The sequence below is a fragment of the Microcaecilia unicolor genome, chromosome 14 (genome assembly GCF_901765095.1).
Source record: "Microcaecilia unicolor chromosome 14, aMicUni1.1, whole genome shotgun sequence".
Classification (NCBI taxonomy): Eukaryota; Metazoa; Chordata; class Amphibia; order Gymnophiona; family Siphonopidae; genus Microcaecilia; species Microcaecilia unicolor.
In genome coordinates this window covers 33,976,342-33,995,073 of record NC_044044.1, presented here as the reverse complement: position 1 = coordinate 33,995,073, position 18,732 = coordinate 33,976,342, and the positions used below count along the sequence as shown (strand labels likewise).

Here is an 18,732-nt window from a genome sequence, read left to right as displayed (position 1 = left end):
AGGAAGGAAAGACAGGAAGAGGAGTGTTAGTCTGGTTAGAAGTAGGACTGGTGCCTGGCACATTTGTATGGTCTGTGCCCCAGAACTGGCAGGGCGCTAAAGAGATTACCAGTCCTTAACCATGAAGAAGTGGAACCTGTGCCGGGTCTGATTCACTGGATGGACCTGCAGGTCTTTATCTGCTGACAGCTATTACAGGGTATCAAGCATGATCGATGCTGGTGCCAACTTAACCAGGGCAGAGCTGCTGAGTTACATATGAGTTTATCTTGTTGGGCAGACTGGATGGACAGTGCAGGTCTTTTTCTGCCGTCATCTACTACGTTACCCATTCCAGGAGGGAGACTTTCCCCTGGTTTTTAAGCTTTCTCCCCAAAGCATCATGGGATTTGTAGTCTCTGATCCTACCCATTAAAATCAGTGATAGGCACCTCTGTGGGTGCTTGAGAAGGTTATTTCCATTGGGCATAGCCCCCCCCCCCAATAATTTTTGAAAAGTTGGCTCCCCTAATGCACCAGGACTGGCCAAATGGAAGGGGTAACTTGGCACTGCAGCTGTGCCAGGGAGGGTGTGTCCTGGAGGTTTGCAATCCCTAAGGGCTAGCATAACTCTTCCGGGGAGGGATTGCAAACCTCCAGAACACCCCCTCCCTGGCACAGCTGCAGTGCCAAGTTACCCCTTCCATTTGGCCAGTCCTGGTGCATTAGGGGAGCCTCCTTCTCCTGCACAACTGGGGCTGCAAATGCACTGCTGAGGCAGCTCAATGTCTTGCATGTGCATTGGGGATGTTCTGCAAACGAGGCACCAAAGACTAAGCTGGTTCTTCGTTTGCAGAACATCCCCAATGCACATGCAAGACATTGAGCTGCCTCAGCAGTGCATTTGCAGCCCCAGTTGTGCAGGAGAAGGAAGAACTCTCCATCTTCCCACCAACCTGTCTGTGCAAGATAAACCTCGTGAAGGCAATTAAAATGTTATGTAAGAAAGACAATTATTGGCTGAATGAATGAAAGACAGACAAGCAGTGACGAGAGTAGGACCAACCCAAGTGTGTAGCAATGAAAGGCTGAGTCAGTCCCACAGCCATGCGCGTCTTTCCTCTCAGGCACTTTCAGGGGCAGCCTAATAGCTCGCTGCCTCGCTCCATCCTAACCCGGGGGGCCTGTCCGCGCTCGCGCCGCCCCCTTTCTTAGGCGTCGTGGCGCAAAGTCTTTTTTCCCGCCCTCGTCACGCGCTCTCCGACTTAGCGCCCCACAGCCACGTGTCCACGCCCTGGGGGTAACCGTCATCTCCGGGTCACGCGCTGCTGCTGTTTATGCCCCGGTAGGCGCGAGCACCAAGTTACTCTCGGATTCTGGGGAGCGCAGCGAAGAAAACCAAAACAATAAGCAATTGTCCGACCGCCCCGCCCCCTTTCCCCTCTACCCACGGAGAGTTGTTACTACAGAACGGGAGGCGTGGCGCTCCGCGAGGGGGGCGCGTGCCCCGTTCACCAATCAGCGTCGCAGAGGGCGCGCCTCTCGTGGCCGTCGACCAATGAGGCGGTTGGAGGGGCGGAGCCACAACCCGCGGCGTGAAAGATTCCGTGGATTGCTGCCAAACTGCGCACCCACAAGCTAGCGAGTAGAGGAAAGGGAGGCAGGGAGAGCGCGCGCGGGGACCCGGCTCACGTGCCACGAGGAGCCGGGGGGTGGCTGAGCTGGCCTCGCGCGTCGTCAGGTGAAGTCCGTCGCTGTCCGTGTGGGCGGGAGGAGAAGGTGCGCGAGACTTTTCGCCGGTGTGTGAGAGGGAAGGGCGGGAAGAAGAGGCCGCGGTTACGGGATCGGGTTGTTCAGCGCTTTGTCTCCTGCGCTTGGGCCGCTTTTGTTCTCGGTCCTTTTCCGCTAAGGGAGGGGGCGGGGAGGGCTTGGGCGGCGCGGCCGACAACCACGTGGCGCCCGTGAGACAGAGAGAGAGAGAAGATCGGTCCTCCAGCTTCACAGCCCCGGGACTCGCCTCCGCCCTCACCCTCCGGTAAGCAGCCCCTCCCCCTCCATCTCCCCCTCCCCCCGCCATCGTGGCCTCCTTTCAGCCCTCACTGACACTAAGGTGCTGCTGCTGGATTCGCTTTAGCGCCCTGTTTCTGAAGCTTTGGGGGAGGGGGAGGGGGGAGCACAGACCACTCCTAAAATCAGCTGATGGCTAGTCTGAGGGGGGGAACACAGGCCACTCCTAAAATCAGCTGATGGCTAGTCTGAGGGGGGGAACACAGGCCACTCCTAAAATCAGCTGATGGCTAGTGTGAGCTGAGTGGAGGGGGGCACAGACCACTCCTAAAATCAGCTGATGGCTAGTCTGAGGGGGGGGCGCACAGGCCACTCCTAAAATCAGCTGATGGCTAGTGTGAGCTGAGTGGAGGGGGGCACAGACCACTCCTAAAATCAGCTGATGGCTAGTCTGAGGGGGGGAACACAGACCACTCCTAAAATCAGCTGATGGCTAGTCTGAGGGGGGGGAGCACAGGCCACTCCTAAAATCAGCTGATGGCTAGTGTGAGGGGGGGAACACAGGCCACTCCTAAAATCAGCTGATGGCTACTCTGAGGGGGGGGGGAGCACAGGCCACTCCTAAAATCAGCTGATGGCTAGTGTGAGCTGAGTGGAGGGGGGCACAGACCACTCCTAAAATCAGCTGATGGCTAGTCTGAGGGGGGGAACACAGACCACTCCTAAAATCAGCTGATGGCTAGTCTGAGGGGGGGGAGCACAGGCCACTCCTAAAATCAGCTGATGGCTAGTGTGAGGGGGGGAACACAGGCCACTCCTAAAATCAGCTGATGGCTACTCTGAGGGGGGGGGGAGCACAGGCCACTCCTAAAATCAGCTGATGGCTACTCTGAGGGGGGGGAGCACAGGCCACTCCTAAAATCAGCTGATGGCTACTCTGAGGGGGGGGGAGCACAGGCCACTCCTAAAATCAGCTGATGGCTACTCTGAGGGCGGGGGGAGCACAGGCCACTCCTAAAATCAGCTGATGGCTACTCTGAGGGGGGGGGAGCACAGGCCACTCCTAAAATCAGCTGATGGCTAGTGTGAGCTGAGTGGAGGGGGGCACAGACCACTCCTAAAATCAGCTGATGGCTAGTCTGAGGGGGGGAACACAGACCACTCCTAAAATCAGCTGATGGCTAGTGTGAGGGGGGGAACACAGACCACTCCTAAAATCAGCTGATGGCTAGTCTGAGGGGGGGAACACAGGCCACTCCTAAAATCAGCTGATGGCTAGTCTGAGGGGGGGAACACAGGCCACTCCTAAAATCAGCTGATGGCTAGTGTGAGCTGAGTGGAGGGGGGCACAGACCACTCCTAAAATCAGCTGATGGCTAGTCTGAGGGGGGGAACACAGGCCACTCCTAAAATCAGCTGATGGCTAGTGTGAGGGGGGGAACACAGACCACTCCTAAAATCAGCTGATGGCTAGTCTGAGGGGGGGAACACAGGCCACTCCTAAAATCAGCTGATGGCTAGTCTGAGGGGGGGAACACAGGCCACTCCTAAAATCAGCTGATGGCTAGTGTGAGCTGAGTGGAGGGGGGCACAGACCACTCCTAAAATCAGCTGATGGCTAGTCTGAGGGGGGGAACACAGACCACTCCTAAAATCAGCTGATGGCTAGTCTGAGGGGGGGAACACAGGCCACTCCTAAAATCAGCTGATGGCTAGTCTGAGGGGGGGAACACAGACCACTCCTAAAATCAGCTGATGGCTAGTCTGAGGGGGGGAACACAGGCCACTCCTAAAATCAGCTGATGGCTAGTCTGAGGGGGGGAACACAGGCCACTCCTAAAATCAGCTGATGGCTAGTGTGAGGGGGGGAACACAGACCACTCCTAAAATCAGCTGATGGCTAGTCTGAGGGGGGGAACACAGGCCACTCCTAAAATCAGCTGATGGCTAGTCTGAGGGGGGGAACACAGGCCACTCCTAAAATCAGCTGATGGCTAGTGTGAGCTGAGTGGAGGGGGGCACAGACCACTCCTAAAATCAGCTGATGGCTAGTCTGAGGGGGGGAACACAGGCCACTCCTAAAATCAGCTGATGGCTAGTGTGAGGGGGGGAACACAGACCACTCCTAAAATCAGCTGATGGCTAGTCTGAGGGGGGGAACACAGGCCACTCCTAAAATCAGCTGATGGCTAGTGTGAGCTGAGTGGAGGGGGGCACAGACCACTCCTAAAATCAGATGATGGCTAGTCTGAGGGGGGGAACACAGGCCACTCCTAAAATCAGCTGATGGCTAGTCTGAGGGGGGGAACACAGGCCACTCCTAAAATCAGCTGATGGCTAGTGTGAGGGGGGGAACACAGGCCACTCCTAAAATCAGCTGATGGCTAGTCTGAGGGGGGGAACACAGGCCACTCCTAAAATCAGCTGATGGCTAGTCTGAGGGGGGAGCACAGACCACTCCTAAAATCAGCTGATGGCTAGTCTGAGCTGAGGGGGGGGGGGCACAGGCCACTCCTAAAATCAGCTGATGGCTAGTCTGAGGGGGGGAGCACAGGCCACTCCTAAAATCAGCTGATGGCTAGTCTGAGGGGGGGAACACAGGCCACTCCTAAAATCAGCTGATGGCTAGTCTGAGCTGAGGGGGGGGGCACAGGCCACTCCTAAAATCAGCTGATGGCTAGTCTGAGGGGGGGAACACAGGCCACTCCTAAAATCAGCTGATGGCTAGTCTGAGGGGGGGTCACACAGACCACTCCTAAAATCAGCTGATGGCTAGTCTGAGGGGGGAGCACAGGCCACTCCTAAAATCAGCTGATGGCTAGTCTGAGGGGGGGTCACACAGACCACTCCTAAAATCAGCTGATGGCTAGTCTGAGGGGGGAGCACAGGCCACTCCTAAAATCAGCTGATGGCTAGTCTGAGGGGGGGAACACAGACCACTCCTAAAATCAGCTGATGGCTAGTCTGAGGGGGGGAACACAGGCCACTCCTAAAATCAGCTGATGGCTAGTCTGAGGGGGGGTCACACAGACCACTCCTAAAATCAGCTGATGGCTAGTCTGAGGGGGGTAACACAGGCCACTCCTAAAATCAGCTGATGGCTAGTCTGAGGGGGGGAACACAGACCACTCCTAAAATCAGCTGATGGCTAGTCTGAGGGGGGGAACACAGGCCACTCCTAAAATCAGCTGATGGCTAGTCTGAGGGGGGGAGCACAGGCCACTCCTAAAATCAGCTGATGGCTAGTCTGAGGGGGGAGCACAGACCACTCCTAAAATCAGCTGATGGCTAGTCTGAGCTGAGGGGGGGGCACAGGCCACTCCTAAAATCAGCTGATGGCTAGTCTGAGGGGGGACCACAGGCCACTCCTAAAATCAGCTGATGGCTAGGCTCAGGGGGGGGGAACACAGGCCACTCCTAAAATCAGCTGATGGCTAGGCTCAGGGGGGGGGGGAACACAGGCCACTCCTAAAATCAGCTGATGGCTAGGCTCAGGGGGGGGGAAACACAGGCCACTCCTAAAATCAGCTGATGGCTAGTCTGAGGGGGGACCACAGACCACTCCTAAAATCAGCTGATGGCTAGTCAGAGGGGGGGGAACACAGGCCACTCCTAAAATCAGCTGATGGCTAGTCTGAGGGGGGTCACACAGGCCACTCCTAAAATCATCTGATGGCTAGTGTGAGGGGGGACCACAGACCACTCCTAAAATCAGCTGATGGCTAGTGTGAGGGGGGAGCACAGGCCACTCCTAAAACCAGCTGATGGCTAGTGTGAGCTGAGTGGGGGGGCACACAGGCCACTTCTAAAACCAGCTGATGGCTAGTCTGAGGGGGGTCACACAGGCCAATCCTAAAATCATCTGATGGCTAGTGTGAGGGGGGACCACAGACCACTCCTAAAATCAGCCGATGGCTAGTGTGAGGGGGGAGCACAGGCCACTCCTAAAATCAGCTGATGGCTGGTGTGAGGGGGGGGGCGCACAGACCACTCCTAAAATCAGCTGATGGCTGGTGTGAGGGGGGGGGGGCGCACAGGCCTCTCCTAAAATCAGCTGATGGCTAGTGTGAGGGGGGTCACACAGGCCACTCCTAAAACCAGCTGATGGCTAGTGTGAGCTGAGTGGGGGGGCACACAGGCCACTTCTAAAACCAGCTGATGGCTAGTCTGAGGGGGGTCACACAGGCCACTCCTAAAATCATCTGATGGCTAGTGTGAGGGGGGACCACAGACCACTCCTAAAATCAGCTGATGGCTAGTCTGAGGGGGGAGCACAGGCCACTCCTAAAATCAGCTGATGGCTAGTCTGAGGGGGGTCACACAGGCCACCCCTAAAACCAGCTGATGGCTAGTGTGAGCTGAGTGGGGGGGCACACAGGCCACTTCTAAAACCAGCTGATGGCTGGTGTGAGGGGGGGGGGGCGCACAGGCCACTCCTAAAATCAGCTGATGGCTGGTGTGAGGGGGGGAGCACAGACCACTCCTAAAATCAGCTAATGGCTAGTCTGAGGGGGGGAACACAGGCCACTCCTAAAATCAGCTGATGGCTAGTCTGAGGGGGGGAACACAGGCCACTCCTAAAATCAGCTGATGGCTGGTGTGAGGGGGGGGGCGCACAGGCCACTCCTAAAATCAGCTGATGATTAGTGTGACGGGGGCGCACAGACCACTCCTAAAATCAGCTGATGGCTGGTGTGAGGGGGGGCACAGGCCACTCCTAAAATCAGCTAATGGCTAGTCTGAGGGGGGGCGCACAGACCACTCCTAAAATCAGCTGATGGCTGGTGTGAGGGGGGGGGGCGCACAGGCCACTCCTAAAATCAGCTGATGGCTGGTGTGAGGGGGGCGCACAGACCACTCCTAAAACCAGCTGATGGCTAGTGTGAGCTGAGTGGGGGGGCACACAGGCCACTTCTAAAACCAGCTGATGGCTAGTCTGAGCTGAGTGGGGGGGGGAGCACAGGCCACTCCTAAAATCAGCTGATGGCTAGTTTGCACTGAGGAGGAGGGGGAGGTTTTTACACATCTGGACATATCTGGCTTCTTAGCTGTATTTTGGCCATGGGCCCTTCTCAAGGTTTGCAGAGGGAGGGGGGCGTTCAGAGCCTCCCTCCAATGAGATTTCATGTGGTGCTAAAAGTAAGAGATGGAAAGAAGGCAAACACAGAAAAGACCCTACCTTTTTTTTTTATTGGACTAGCTTAATACATTAAAAAAAAAATTTGCTTATATATTCTGAGTACAGTGATGTGTTAGTCCACTTTTAAAGGTAATCAATAGAAGTAAAATAAAACAGAGAAAAGAAAATAAACATGGCCTAACAATACATTTTATCATCATGTTTTATTTTACTTCTATTGATTATTTATACATTCTGATGTTTTTCAACAGCTGCTTTGCACTGAGTTCCACCATGAAAAGAAGTCAAGATAGGGCTTGGCAGTAACTGGGGGAGGGTTATTTCTCCTAAACCAGAGAAGACTGAAAAAGTCTATTCTGTCCATTCATTTCCACATCCTTTTCTGCCTCTACAGGCCTTTAAATGACAAGTAAAGTGAGACTTTTTTTTTCTAAAGCTTCAAATTAGCACTTTAGGCTACTTCTTTCAAATGGGGGAAGGGGAGCTTAAGCCCCAATCAGAAAAAAAAGGGAGGGGTTGTGTGAAACCAGCAGACTATGTCTTGTGTTCATTTTTCTTTTTTTTGTATGGGTTTGGGAGAGATGTATTTATGTGCATAAAAGGGGTGAATAGGTCATTTACAGTAGTGGTAGCTGAAGGCCCCTTAAGTAAGATCTCAAATTCTTCTCCTTTCTGGATATTGCTGTGTTCACTATTGTATAGAGTAGGGAAGAAGGGCTGTGAAGACTGAGCACCATATGTGGTTTACCAGCCTCAGGGTCAGAAACTTTGGCAGTGAAACCAGTGGGATATCAAAATACTTCGAAAATGAGTGCATCGGTTCTCTTTTTATGCCTCTCCTGCCTATAGATGTGTTGAACACCAACAGTTTATTTGGCAAACAGCTTTCTTATGTACTGTAATCTCTCACCCTCATGGATATGAGTAGATTGAAATTTTAGGTTGAGGTGTGCGTTTCTTCTTGTGTAAATAATGTTTTATTTATTTTTTTGTGAACATGGTGCACATAAGAGAACCGGAACTTGTTTGGCAGATAAATAGTAGAACAACCTTTCAAGATCCAGGGCCTCTTCTCATAACGTTTTTCAAATTTTGTCTTCATGCTGTGCCAGGTATGAGTACTTATTAATGCTGTTGTCTTTTTAAATTTCATTTTGGTTTAACCTGATAGAGAAACATTAACAATTCTGCACACACACATACACACCTTGTTGATGTGCTTCTGTGGGGAGGCTGTTTTCCTTGTCTTCATTAGACTTTTCTCAGGCAGATACTTTGAGCTTTCTTTGCTTCTTTTTGTAGAGGGTGTGTTTTAAGCTTTTTACTTCAGTTGGCATACTGCGTTGGTAGCTGCCACATAGGGTTGGCTACAGGGTATTCTGACTTCTGCTCAGCCCTTATTTGCTGAGGAGGTTTTCCATCCTTGCCATACTTCTTGTCTTCGCAGGGCGTTTGCCTTGTCTCTTTTCATATGGGAACCTTTGCCTTCCGCTGGACAGGGCAGCGCAGCTTCCTCTCCTTTCCTGGGCTATACTCAGATGCGGTCAGGTGCAATGTGTCCTCTGTCTTAGAGGATCTCAGTTTCCGGCACTTGTTTGACGTGTTCTGGGACGCTCTGGCGGGCGTCCCTTGAGTTCTTCTGGGGTTCAGGGTGCTGACACTCTTGGTGCATGCCTGTTCCCCTCGCATATTGTGGCATGTGGGTCTTGTATCTTCAGTTTGATTTTCTGGGGTCTTCCTTGGATTTTGCTCGCCCTACTAGGGGCACGGTTTTGCTAAATCCCATTAGTTTGGACTGGTCTGGTGGATGATGAGGAAGGAAAAATTATGTGTGTCTTGATAATTTTCTTTGCTTTAATCCAACCAGACCAGTCTACATTCCCCTCCCCTTTTTTTGGTTCTTTCAATTTGGTATATTGCAGGTCTCATTCCCTGCATCTTTGCAGGGGGTTGTGGTTGTCATTGTTACAGAAGCGTCAGCGGTTCTTCATATCTCCATGAGGCACCTGACTCCGATTGAACCTTGATCCCTGCCCTTAGTTCAAGAGTCAGTTGGGTTTCAGGGAGCTGGACGAAGGGTTTAGATGGTCCATGGTTTTGAGAGCTCTCCTAGAGAGAATAGACCAGATCTCAAATGGCTTCTGTGTCTACCTTCCACACCCCACTGTGTGGCCTTTATTGTTGCAGTACAGAGCATCACCATTGCTTGTCTTTTCGAAATACTGCATTCCAGGCTGCGAGTTACTTGTAACTCTTTTTTTTTTTTTTTTCTCTCTGTCTCCTTGTGTTGGTGGATGGACATAACCCATTAGTGTGGACTGGCCTGGTTGGATTAAAGGAAATAAAGTTATAAGGTAAGACATTTTTCCTTTTGCAAATGTTAACTGTTTTCTTAGCCTTGCTTAGTTTTTTTTTTTTTTTGAGTTGGGAATAGGAAGTGGTGTTTGGAGCAGCATGTTGGGAGATAAGTTTGGTATGTTAGGCAGCTGTAGCCATGGAAGTATATCATTGCCCCAGGTTTGGTAGCATGGAATGTTGCTGCTAATTGGGTTTCTGTGATACTGGGCGAGATGGACCATTGGTCTGACCCAGTATGTTCTAAAGGAAGTTGCCAGTTGATTGCCTGTCCCAGGTGTAGGGTGAATATTACTCTAGGATGGTAAGGTGGTGCTTGGTTACTGGTTATGCTTTATGTAAATAAACCATTGGTTGTGCTGCATGTTTCATCATCATTTGAGCTGGCTTCAGGAAGGCCTAGTCTCTGTCTTTATTTTGGCTCCAGTCTTTAGAAAAACAAGTTGATTATCTGAAAAAGAGCAGAATGATCTTGTGTAATATATTGCTGTCTGTCAAAGGCACATGGACACAGATGGATTGCTCACAAGAATAAACAATCTGCAGTTTGAACTTAGACCCTGAGAATCTTTAGCTACTTGGTTAAAGCTGAGAGGCAGGCATTTGGATGGCCCTTAGATCAGAAAGTTGAGGCCACAGTGCCAATTTTCTTTTCAGTGTTTGGATTGAAGGTGCTTGGGAGTTGAGTGTGAACAACATCCCATTGTGCTTTAAAGTCTCTAATACTACAAAAAACATTCCTCTTGTCCTTTTCTACAGTGCATTACTGAGTGTGTTCCTCACGTCTAGACAGCACAAAAGTTCCCAAAGGATGAAGAAAGAGTATTAGTGTTACAACCAAATTATAGTTGAATAAAGAAGGTATATAGTAAGGGTTTTAAAAAAAATGTTGCAACCTCAGGCAAGTTCCTATAAACTGCTCAATGTTGGCTGCGGCAAGCAATTTTTCTTTTTGCTCCGGCTGTCTTGTTAAAGCACATATATTCAGTGTTTCTATTTTGTGGGCTCTGACTTTTGGCGGTATGCACCCTAACTTCTAATGGGAGCTGGCGGTGTTTCAGCTGATCACCTGCAAGTTGGGACCACTGGTTATGGATCTCATGATGACTCGTTTCAATACCAAAGCCCCTCAGTTCTTCAGCAGAAGGATGGAGTACTGGTCGGAAGGTATCAATAATCTTCTCCAGCCGTGGCAAGCAATCGTCCTTCTTTATGTGTTCCCACCATGGCCCATGATAGGGTGCTCCACCAGATCTGGTACCACCTGGGGCGGGTGATTCTTGTTGCTCTGGATTTGCCCCCTCGCCCATGGTATGCGGACCTAGTCCGATTGCAGGTGGATGACCCTCTTCCCCTGCCGGCAATTCCCGGTCTGCTAATTCAGGGACCAATTCAAATAGAGGATCCCTCCGGCTTTGGTCTGATCAAGAGGGATTATTCTCAGCAGGTTATTGCTATTCTTCTTCAGGTGAGAAAGCGTTTTACCTCCACTATTTATTTGTTAGGATTTATTTACCACCTTTTTGAATGAAGTCACTCAAGGCGGTGTACAGTAAGAATAAATCAAACATAAGCTATAGACTATTACAGCAGTAGAAATATTCAAACAGTACAAAGTATGGTATAGTATACCGCTTATAATGTCAGCAGAATATGTAATAGAACATTTTAATAGCGTAGGGTATAAGCAAAGATGGAACTTATAGGTGGGTAAGAGAGTAAGAGGAGTTAAAAAAAAAGGCGACTAATTTAAAAGAGGTTGCAGCAGGTGTAGCTTTGGAAGATGTTTTGTTTCTACAGAATTAAAATCCATGTTGAATTGAAGCAGGATAGTAGAGACTCTGCGGCACTTTTCTCTCTACCCTATTGCTTGGGTTGCCTTGTTCTTGCACGTTCTAAGGGCGCTGGTCTGCTGGAGTCGGTTTTCAGAGATTGGTTGAGGAGGAGGGAGTGACAAGGCTAACAGCAGCTAAGCTTCTCTGTCATGTGCTTAGCTTTTGGGACAGCCAGCCGCATTCCCTGTACCTTTTATTCTCCAGTTTAGGCATGGAGGACATTGCAGCCTTTGTATTCGTAGATAACTGATTTTTCACAGCAGCTGTTGGATCTATTTAAATTAAAAGCCTTTACTCATTTTTACATCGCTTTAAAATTGGGTGAGGTTCTGGATGCCGGCAGTCAGAAACGCGGGTAGTTAGACTTGTTTCTGAGGGGTGGAGGGAATGAATACAGGATCCTAGAGTCTGGGATGTTTTGGAGAGCTTTGCTCCTGTGGTGGTTGTGCGGACTGGCCGAGCTGGTGGAATGGATGTGTAAGTTGGCCAGAAACCGAAGGTAATTTAACAGCCAGAAAATAGTATTTTGATTTGCTGGTGTTTGTGCACAAAGTAGGCAAGGGTTTAAGAGTATGCTGCCAGTTGATATTGACCCTTGTAATTGGGGGGCATGTCGGAAATCTGTCGCAGTGCCCCTGTGTGGTATAGGATGGGGGAGTGGAGGAGAGGGATATTTGTCACAGCATAAAGGACAGGCTTTCAGCATAAAGTTGCAGGTTACCTGTCTCTTCTGAGCACTTAAAAATCCCTTTTATTGGGGAGGGTGAGAGGCGGTGGCTGAAGAGCATCATCTTTTCGTGTCTGCCGGTAATCGGGAGGAGGAGGGACCATTGGTGAGATACTACCAGCAGATGAAGGGTCTGTTTCTTCCCCCTGATTCTGTCTTGGATTTTGCACAGCCGCAGTAGGAGAACAGATTGCACAGTGATGTTTTCTGGAGACACACATACACGGTAGTTACCTACCTTCCTTCCTCCCCCCTCCTTTATTTTCTTTTTTTTTTTCCTGTAATAACCCCATTTGTATGGAGAACACATCAAGCATCAGCAGGGGAGAAGGAAAAAATGCTGCATTGGGGTATTTATCTTCGGACACAAGCCAGGCTTCTGCAGGTTTTAAAGAAAGCTGAAGTCGCATGGCAGGACTGCTGTGGCACACCAAAATGTATTGAAGGTGATGGGGAAAATTGTTTTTCTACCGTTAATCCTTTTCTGTCCATAGTTCTGCATTTTAAAGTGATCTTGCTTGATCTATTTTATCTGCTGTACTGTTTATTGCCCCTGTTCCCCCCCCCCCCCCCCCCTCCCCACCTGGTTGGCCATTTCTTTCCAGCTGTTCTTTTCCCTTTTACTACTGGCTTGTTTTTCTGACATTGGATCTTCTGACTACATTTTTGTGTGTTTATTTCCTTGTAATACTCTTTTTGTAAACAAGAAAACCCTATCTCTGACCATGCTCGGAATAATTTCTGCAATTTTTACCATTACTGTGAAGGAGAGCACTAACAACTGTGGAAAAGGAGGTAGATAACATTCAGCCCAGAATTCAAGGCTCAGTATTGTTAGTGTATAACTACATCTTAGATATACAGCTGAGGAAGGTTTAGATTCCTTCTGAGGAATTGCTGACGTAGTCTGCTCAGGAGCCCTGTCAGTTGTGTGACTTGATTGTGTATTATATGTGAGGCAGCCAAAAAGAATCTCATGATGTATAACACTTTTAATACAAACCAGCTGATATAGAGGGAGCCATTTTAATTGCAAGGGATATTTTGCCTGTCTTCAGTATAAACTGCATGAAATGGCAGCGTTGTATTTAAATGGCATGCAGCAGACACAGTAAGAATGTTAGGCATGTTACTACTTTCCTAAATTTATGCTGATGCTAGACATGTCTATCACCAGTGACATCACTAGTGCACAAAATGATTCCTTCCTTGTATCTTAGGTAAAACGGTTGAGAAAATCTTAACAAGATTGTATATTTATAATGATCATAGAGCTCTCTTTTAGGACAGTGCCTTGCATATGGAATGGGTTTTTGAGTTGTGACCATATGGTTTCCATTATTGCCTGAAAATGTTGCATTGAGAGCAAAGGCGACAATATATGGGGAGAGATTTGGACCTGTAGAGAGGGACTGTGAACAATATGCTGAACCTCTTGGTGATGCCATTGCTATATAATGTAAGCTACATTGAGCCTGCAAATAGGTGGAAAAATGTGGGATACAAATGCAGCAAATAAATAAAATCTAGGTTCCATAGCTTGGAAGATAGTTGATCTTATATAGTCAAGTAATACTGATTGCTTGTTCAGGGACTCGGTGTAGAGTAGACCTGTAAAATTACAGGTGATTATATGCCAGTTTACACTGGAGCACATGGTTTGGCATTCTTTTATTGGATCAGTTGAAAATGTTTTCAGAAGCAAGGAAACTTGAATTGCCCTTGTGAATGGAAATAGTTCTTTTCCCACAACAATGGCAGTCAAATGCAAGGACTGTGTTTTGGAAAAGGTAGTAGAGCACCTTGGTTGTTTTGGGGAAGGTGTGAGCTGACTAAGGATCAGGATGTGGAACAGAAAGCAGAGGCCTGGATGTGTCCGCCCTTCTGCGACACTTTTTTTTTTTTTCTTGCAGTTTGTGTCTGCAAGACTTGTTAAGCATTTTGTGACATCATTTGACCTAAATAGTTTAAAGTACATTTCCATAAACATCAGTAGGGCTTGGAAATTAGACTGCAAGAGGTCTGAAATAACACATGACTCCTTTTTGCTTAGATTTAGAAGGGAAGCATCCAGGGCTGGAGCAGTGGAATGGGAGGATGTGTGGGTTTGGCACAGTTTTCGTGAACAGAAGACAGGGAGATGGAAAAGGGAATCAGATGACAAATTTTGGGAGTGGCACTGTATTCTGACTCTCGTAGGACAACAAAACAGACGTGCATTCCCTATTTCACGTAGAGAAGCCATGTCTGCGTGGGGACACCTGAGCGTTGGAAGTTACACCTGCTCCAAGGCATGACTAAGTGCTTTCTCAAGGGGCAGATATAGTTCCCAGTTTCCGCTCCCTCTCCACCTTCCCACATCCCTGTCCCAGTGCCAGCCTTCGGAACTCTCCCCTGTCCCTAATGCCACAGTGTTCCCTGCCCCCCACGTCACAAGGTATACATGCGGCAGCTCTCCCCCCAACCCTGGCCTTACTTGGGGGGTTCCTGGTGTCTAGTGGGTCAGGAGTGATTGTCACTCAAGCTCACCTTGTGGCTGCCAAGGTCTCTGGTATAGGTGTTACACAATGAGGTTTTGCTTCTCTTACACAGGTATTCACAGCTCTTCTGCCTTTGTCTTCAGGACCTCTTTTGCACTAGATTTTAGTACTGTTCAATAACTGGCATATTTTGCCTCTATCCACGGATTCTTTCACATATCACAGGTGTTTCTGTAGGATTCAATTGGTACATCATAATATTGCATAGATGCTTAAGTAATCTAAAACCAGTGTGCATTCAGTGCTAAGAAACATTGCTTGATACATATCCAGATTTTAACAAAAAAAACTATGTAATGCTAACTGAAATGCATTGTAACCAGGGATGAAAGACTTTTGTTGGCTTAAATTCTGGCCCCTGCTATGAGACTGAACAAAGGAGAGCTGGAAAACAAAAATAAAGCAAAACAGAGAAGCCCCCCCCCCCCCCCCCAACAACCAAAAAGCCCATGAGAGGTTTCCACTCTTGTAGCCTTAATAGTGTTAATCCATGGCTATTTTCATGAATCTCACTTTTAATATTGGTGCATTTGGATTATTGTAATTGTTCTGTTCTCATCAGCACTGTTCTGATGAGGAAATTATAACTCATTTAGAACACTGCAGTCCGCTTAATTTTTCATATGACCAAATTTGAGAGCATATCTGACCATTTACGAAGTTTACATTGGCTCCCATTAAAAGCACAAGTAGCATTTAAAACAGCTTGTGTTGTTGATCATAATTTGCAAGGTAATGCCTCTGTTTCAGTCCTTGATTTACGTTCCAATATTTCTATATGCCACTCTCCTCTTCAAGAACATTTACTATTCAGATATCCTACCATTAGGGATGTTCATTATAAACCTATATTCTTAATTCTTTAATTTTCAAGCTGTAGCTATCTGGAATGCAGTACCCAATTTTATTTAACTATCGGACCTTTTGCAAGAGATTGAAAACTTTTTTTTTTTTTAATTTACTATATCATAGATATCTATTTTTGGATTTGATTAGACATTGTTTTTTAGTTCCTTAAAGATTGTTTTCTGTGTAAGTCAGTACCTGTTCTAGGGAATTAGCGACTGAGCAAGACTTTTATTTATCCTAGTGTTTGTGTTTTCGTGTAGATAGACTTCCGCTAACACATACAGCTTTCTGAAAATGTCCTTTTTTCTGCTCTTTAAATTTCTCCTTTCTTCTTTCTTCCATAGCCTGCATTTGCTAGGTAATATGAATTCTTTTGATGCCTCATTCTATACCTTTTTCTATGGTGGTCAACGTCTCTGCAGACAAGCAGGGGAGATGCAAGCACGCTAGTTAGTGATATTACCAACGGAGCCAGCATGCATTCCCTTGCTGTCTATGGAGAATAACCATTGCAGGTAAGCAACTTCGCTTTTCCTCTAGCTGGAATAACTGCATAGTCTAAAAATAGCAGCAGTAAAATATATATCGAAATATCTCCAAAAGAAATTTCCAGACGTAGACCTGCAAATAAAGAGAACTTTAATGGATCATCAGAGGGTATAGTCACCAAATCTGTTTTATGTGAAAGTATAACTCCAAGTAGTCATCATAGGATGAAAAATGTAGGTAGAAAAAGACCAAATGGCCTATCCAGTCTGCCCATCCGTGTCATCTACTCTCCGTACCACTCCCTTAGAGATCCTATGTACTTGTCCCAAGCTCTCTTGAATTCAGACACTGTTTTCTTCACCACCACTTCCACCAGGAGGCCATTCCACAAATTCACCAACCTTTCTGTGAAGAAGTATTTCCTCGGGTTACTTCTAAGTCTATCCCCTTTCACCTGTACCCCCTCATTCCAGAGCTTCCTTTCAGTTGAAAGAGACTCACCTCCTGTGCTTTTATGCTACGTAGGTATTTAAATGTCTCTATTACATCTTCCCTCTCCCGCAGTTCTTCCAAAGTACACTTATTGAGATTTTTAAGACTGTCCCCATACGCTTTATGACAAAAAACACTGATCATTTTAGTAGCCAACCTCTGGACCGACTCCATCCTGTTTATATAATTTTGAAGGTGCAGTCTCCAGAAGTATACACAATATCCTAAATGAGGTCTCACCAGAGTCTTATTCAGGGGCATCATCACCTCCTTTTTCTTACTGGCTACTCTTCTCTCTATGCACCCAAGCATCCTTCTAGCTTTCACTGTCTTCTTTTCTACCTTAAGATTATCACATATGATCACACCCAAGTCCTGCTCTTTTGTGCACAGAAGCTCTAAACTGAAATGTTATCTTGGGTTTTTGCAGCCCAAATACATGGTCCTGTATTTTTTTAGCATTAAATCTTAACTGCCAAATTCCAGACCATTTCTGTAGCTTCGCTAAATCCTTCCTCATTTTATCCAAACCATCAGTAGTGTCTACCTTATTAACAAATTTTGGTATCATCCACAAAGAGTCAACCCTTACCAGACAACTCTTCAGCAATATCGCTTAAAAAATGTTAAAGCAGTGTTTCCCAAGTCTAGTCCTGGAGTACTTCTTGCCAGTCAGTGTTTCAGGATATCCACAGTGAATATGCATGAAAGATTTAATAGAGGCAGAATATGCAAATCAAGTTCATCATATTGATTGTGGTTAAAGAAGTGGCCCAAAGTCAGATTAAAGCGGTGTGCAACAAGTGTCATAAAATGTAATAATACAAACGAAATGTCAATTTAAACAAACTTGGCCATTTACAGTAAAACATAAAAATGATCATACTTCAAAATTTTTAAATGTTAACTTCTCCACAGCTCTTCATCACATTAGGAGTTACCGCCTAGGAAAAAGATGTGTCATTGTTGATACGTTGAAACCCTTTACTTGGTGTATAGCAGTGTCTAAATAAGCAAATAGAATGTTAGAAATTATTAGGAAAGGAATAGAAAACAAAAGCAAGACTGTTATGCCTTTGTTATGCCTCGAATACTGTATGCAATTCTGGTCACTGTATCTCAAAAAAAAGATATAGCGAAATTAGCAATGGTACAGAGAAGAGCGACAAAAATGATAAAAGGGGATGGGACTACTTCCCTATGAGAAAAGACTAACGTGGCTAGGGCTCTTCAGCTTGGAGAAGAGATGAGATGATAGAGGTCTGTAAAATACTGAGTGAAACGGATAGATGTGAATTGCTTGTTTACTCTTTCCAAAAATAGTAAGACAAGGGGGCATGCAATGAACTTTGCTTTAAACAGGACTTGTAGCCCGCAGATACCAAAAATAGTTCGATGTGGGTAACAGTAATAAAGAAGAGAACCAGTCAATTTGTATGATATAAAATAGCTCTAACAAATTACAAATCAACAAATATTAAATAAAAGAAACCAACAGCTGACAAAAAAAACCAAACAGATTTACGTATTTCTGCAATTAAAAAAAAACAAGGCTTAAGGGACTTTTAAAATGTTGAAAAATTTCTATTCACCCTAAGCTTCAGTGACAGAGAGTTACAGAAAACAGCAGCCTGGTATGATGTAGAGGAAGACAAATTCCCTTTTCCGAACAGATTTACTACCTAATGGCTTGTTAACCATAATCCCAAATTTAAATTTCACTCGTGCTTCAACCAGGAGCCTATGCATTTCTAACATATAAGGGGTTACAGCAGAAAATGTACCCAAAGGAAAAAAAAATCAATCTTTTTTTGTAGTGTTTTGCACAATCTGCAGTCGTCTGAAGGAAAACTTTGGAGCAACCTGAGAAGATTATATTGCAGTAGTCAAGCCTCAGCAAAATCAAGGACTGAGCCATTAGCCTAAATGTAGAGGTATCAAAGAATTTCTTTACTAATCAGTATTTTTTTTTTAACAAAAAGAAAGATTTCTTGATAACCAATACTACTATCCAGTTTAACCCCTAATAATGGAGTAGAGGTCTAAAAAACAAAACTATCCACAACAATGGTAAAACGTTGCTCTTTAAAAGGATGATCCATGGAACCCAGCCACAGAAACTTAAAGGTCCTTTTATTTTTTATTTTATTTTATTGAAGATTTAATATTACAACTCCAAGAACATTCTTGTACAGAAATAAGGAAGAATATAATCAACAGATTTAGCGTGTGCTAAATAAAATGCCCATAGGAATATAATGGGCATTTTATTATTTAAGACCAATCATCTAAAACAGGACAAAGACATAGTGGAATTAG

At 46.5% G+C, this 18,732-nt stretch overlaps 2 protein-coding genes across 7 annotated transcripts in view; one reads left to right on the top strand and one right to left on the bottom strand.

Moving 5' to 3' along the window:
* Window positions 1-18,732, bottom strand: part of FOXJ2 (forkhead box J2) — a 584,760-nt gene that overhangs the window by 143,980 nt on the left and 422,048 nt on the right. The gene's annotated exons all lie outside the window — the stretch shown is intronic.
* The window catches only part of RIMKLB (ribosomal modification protein rimK like family member B), a 77,089-nt gene continuing 59,859 nt past the window's right edge, over window positions 1,503-18,732 (top strand). For 4 of the 6 annotated variants that reach the window (XM_030187242.1, XM_030187241.1, XM_030187240.1 and 1 more), the window contains exon 1: window positions 11,514-11,815. In XM_030187242.1, coding sequence (XP_030043102.1) covers window positions 11,730-11,815 — 86 coding nt within the window. In that variant the 5' untranslated portion in view covers window positions 11,514-11,729. Of the gene's footprint in view, window positions 2,015-11,513; window positions 11,816-11,892; window positions 12,490-18,732 lie in introns of those variants that run through there. The other 2 variants (XM_030187243.1, XM_030187244.1) reach the window with 2 other exon arrangements.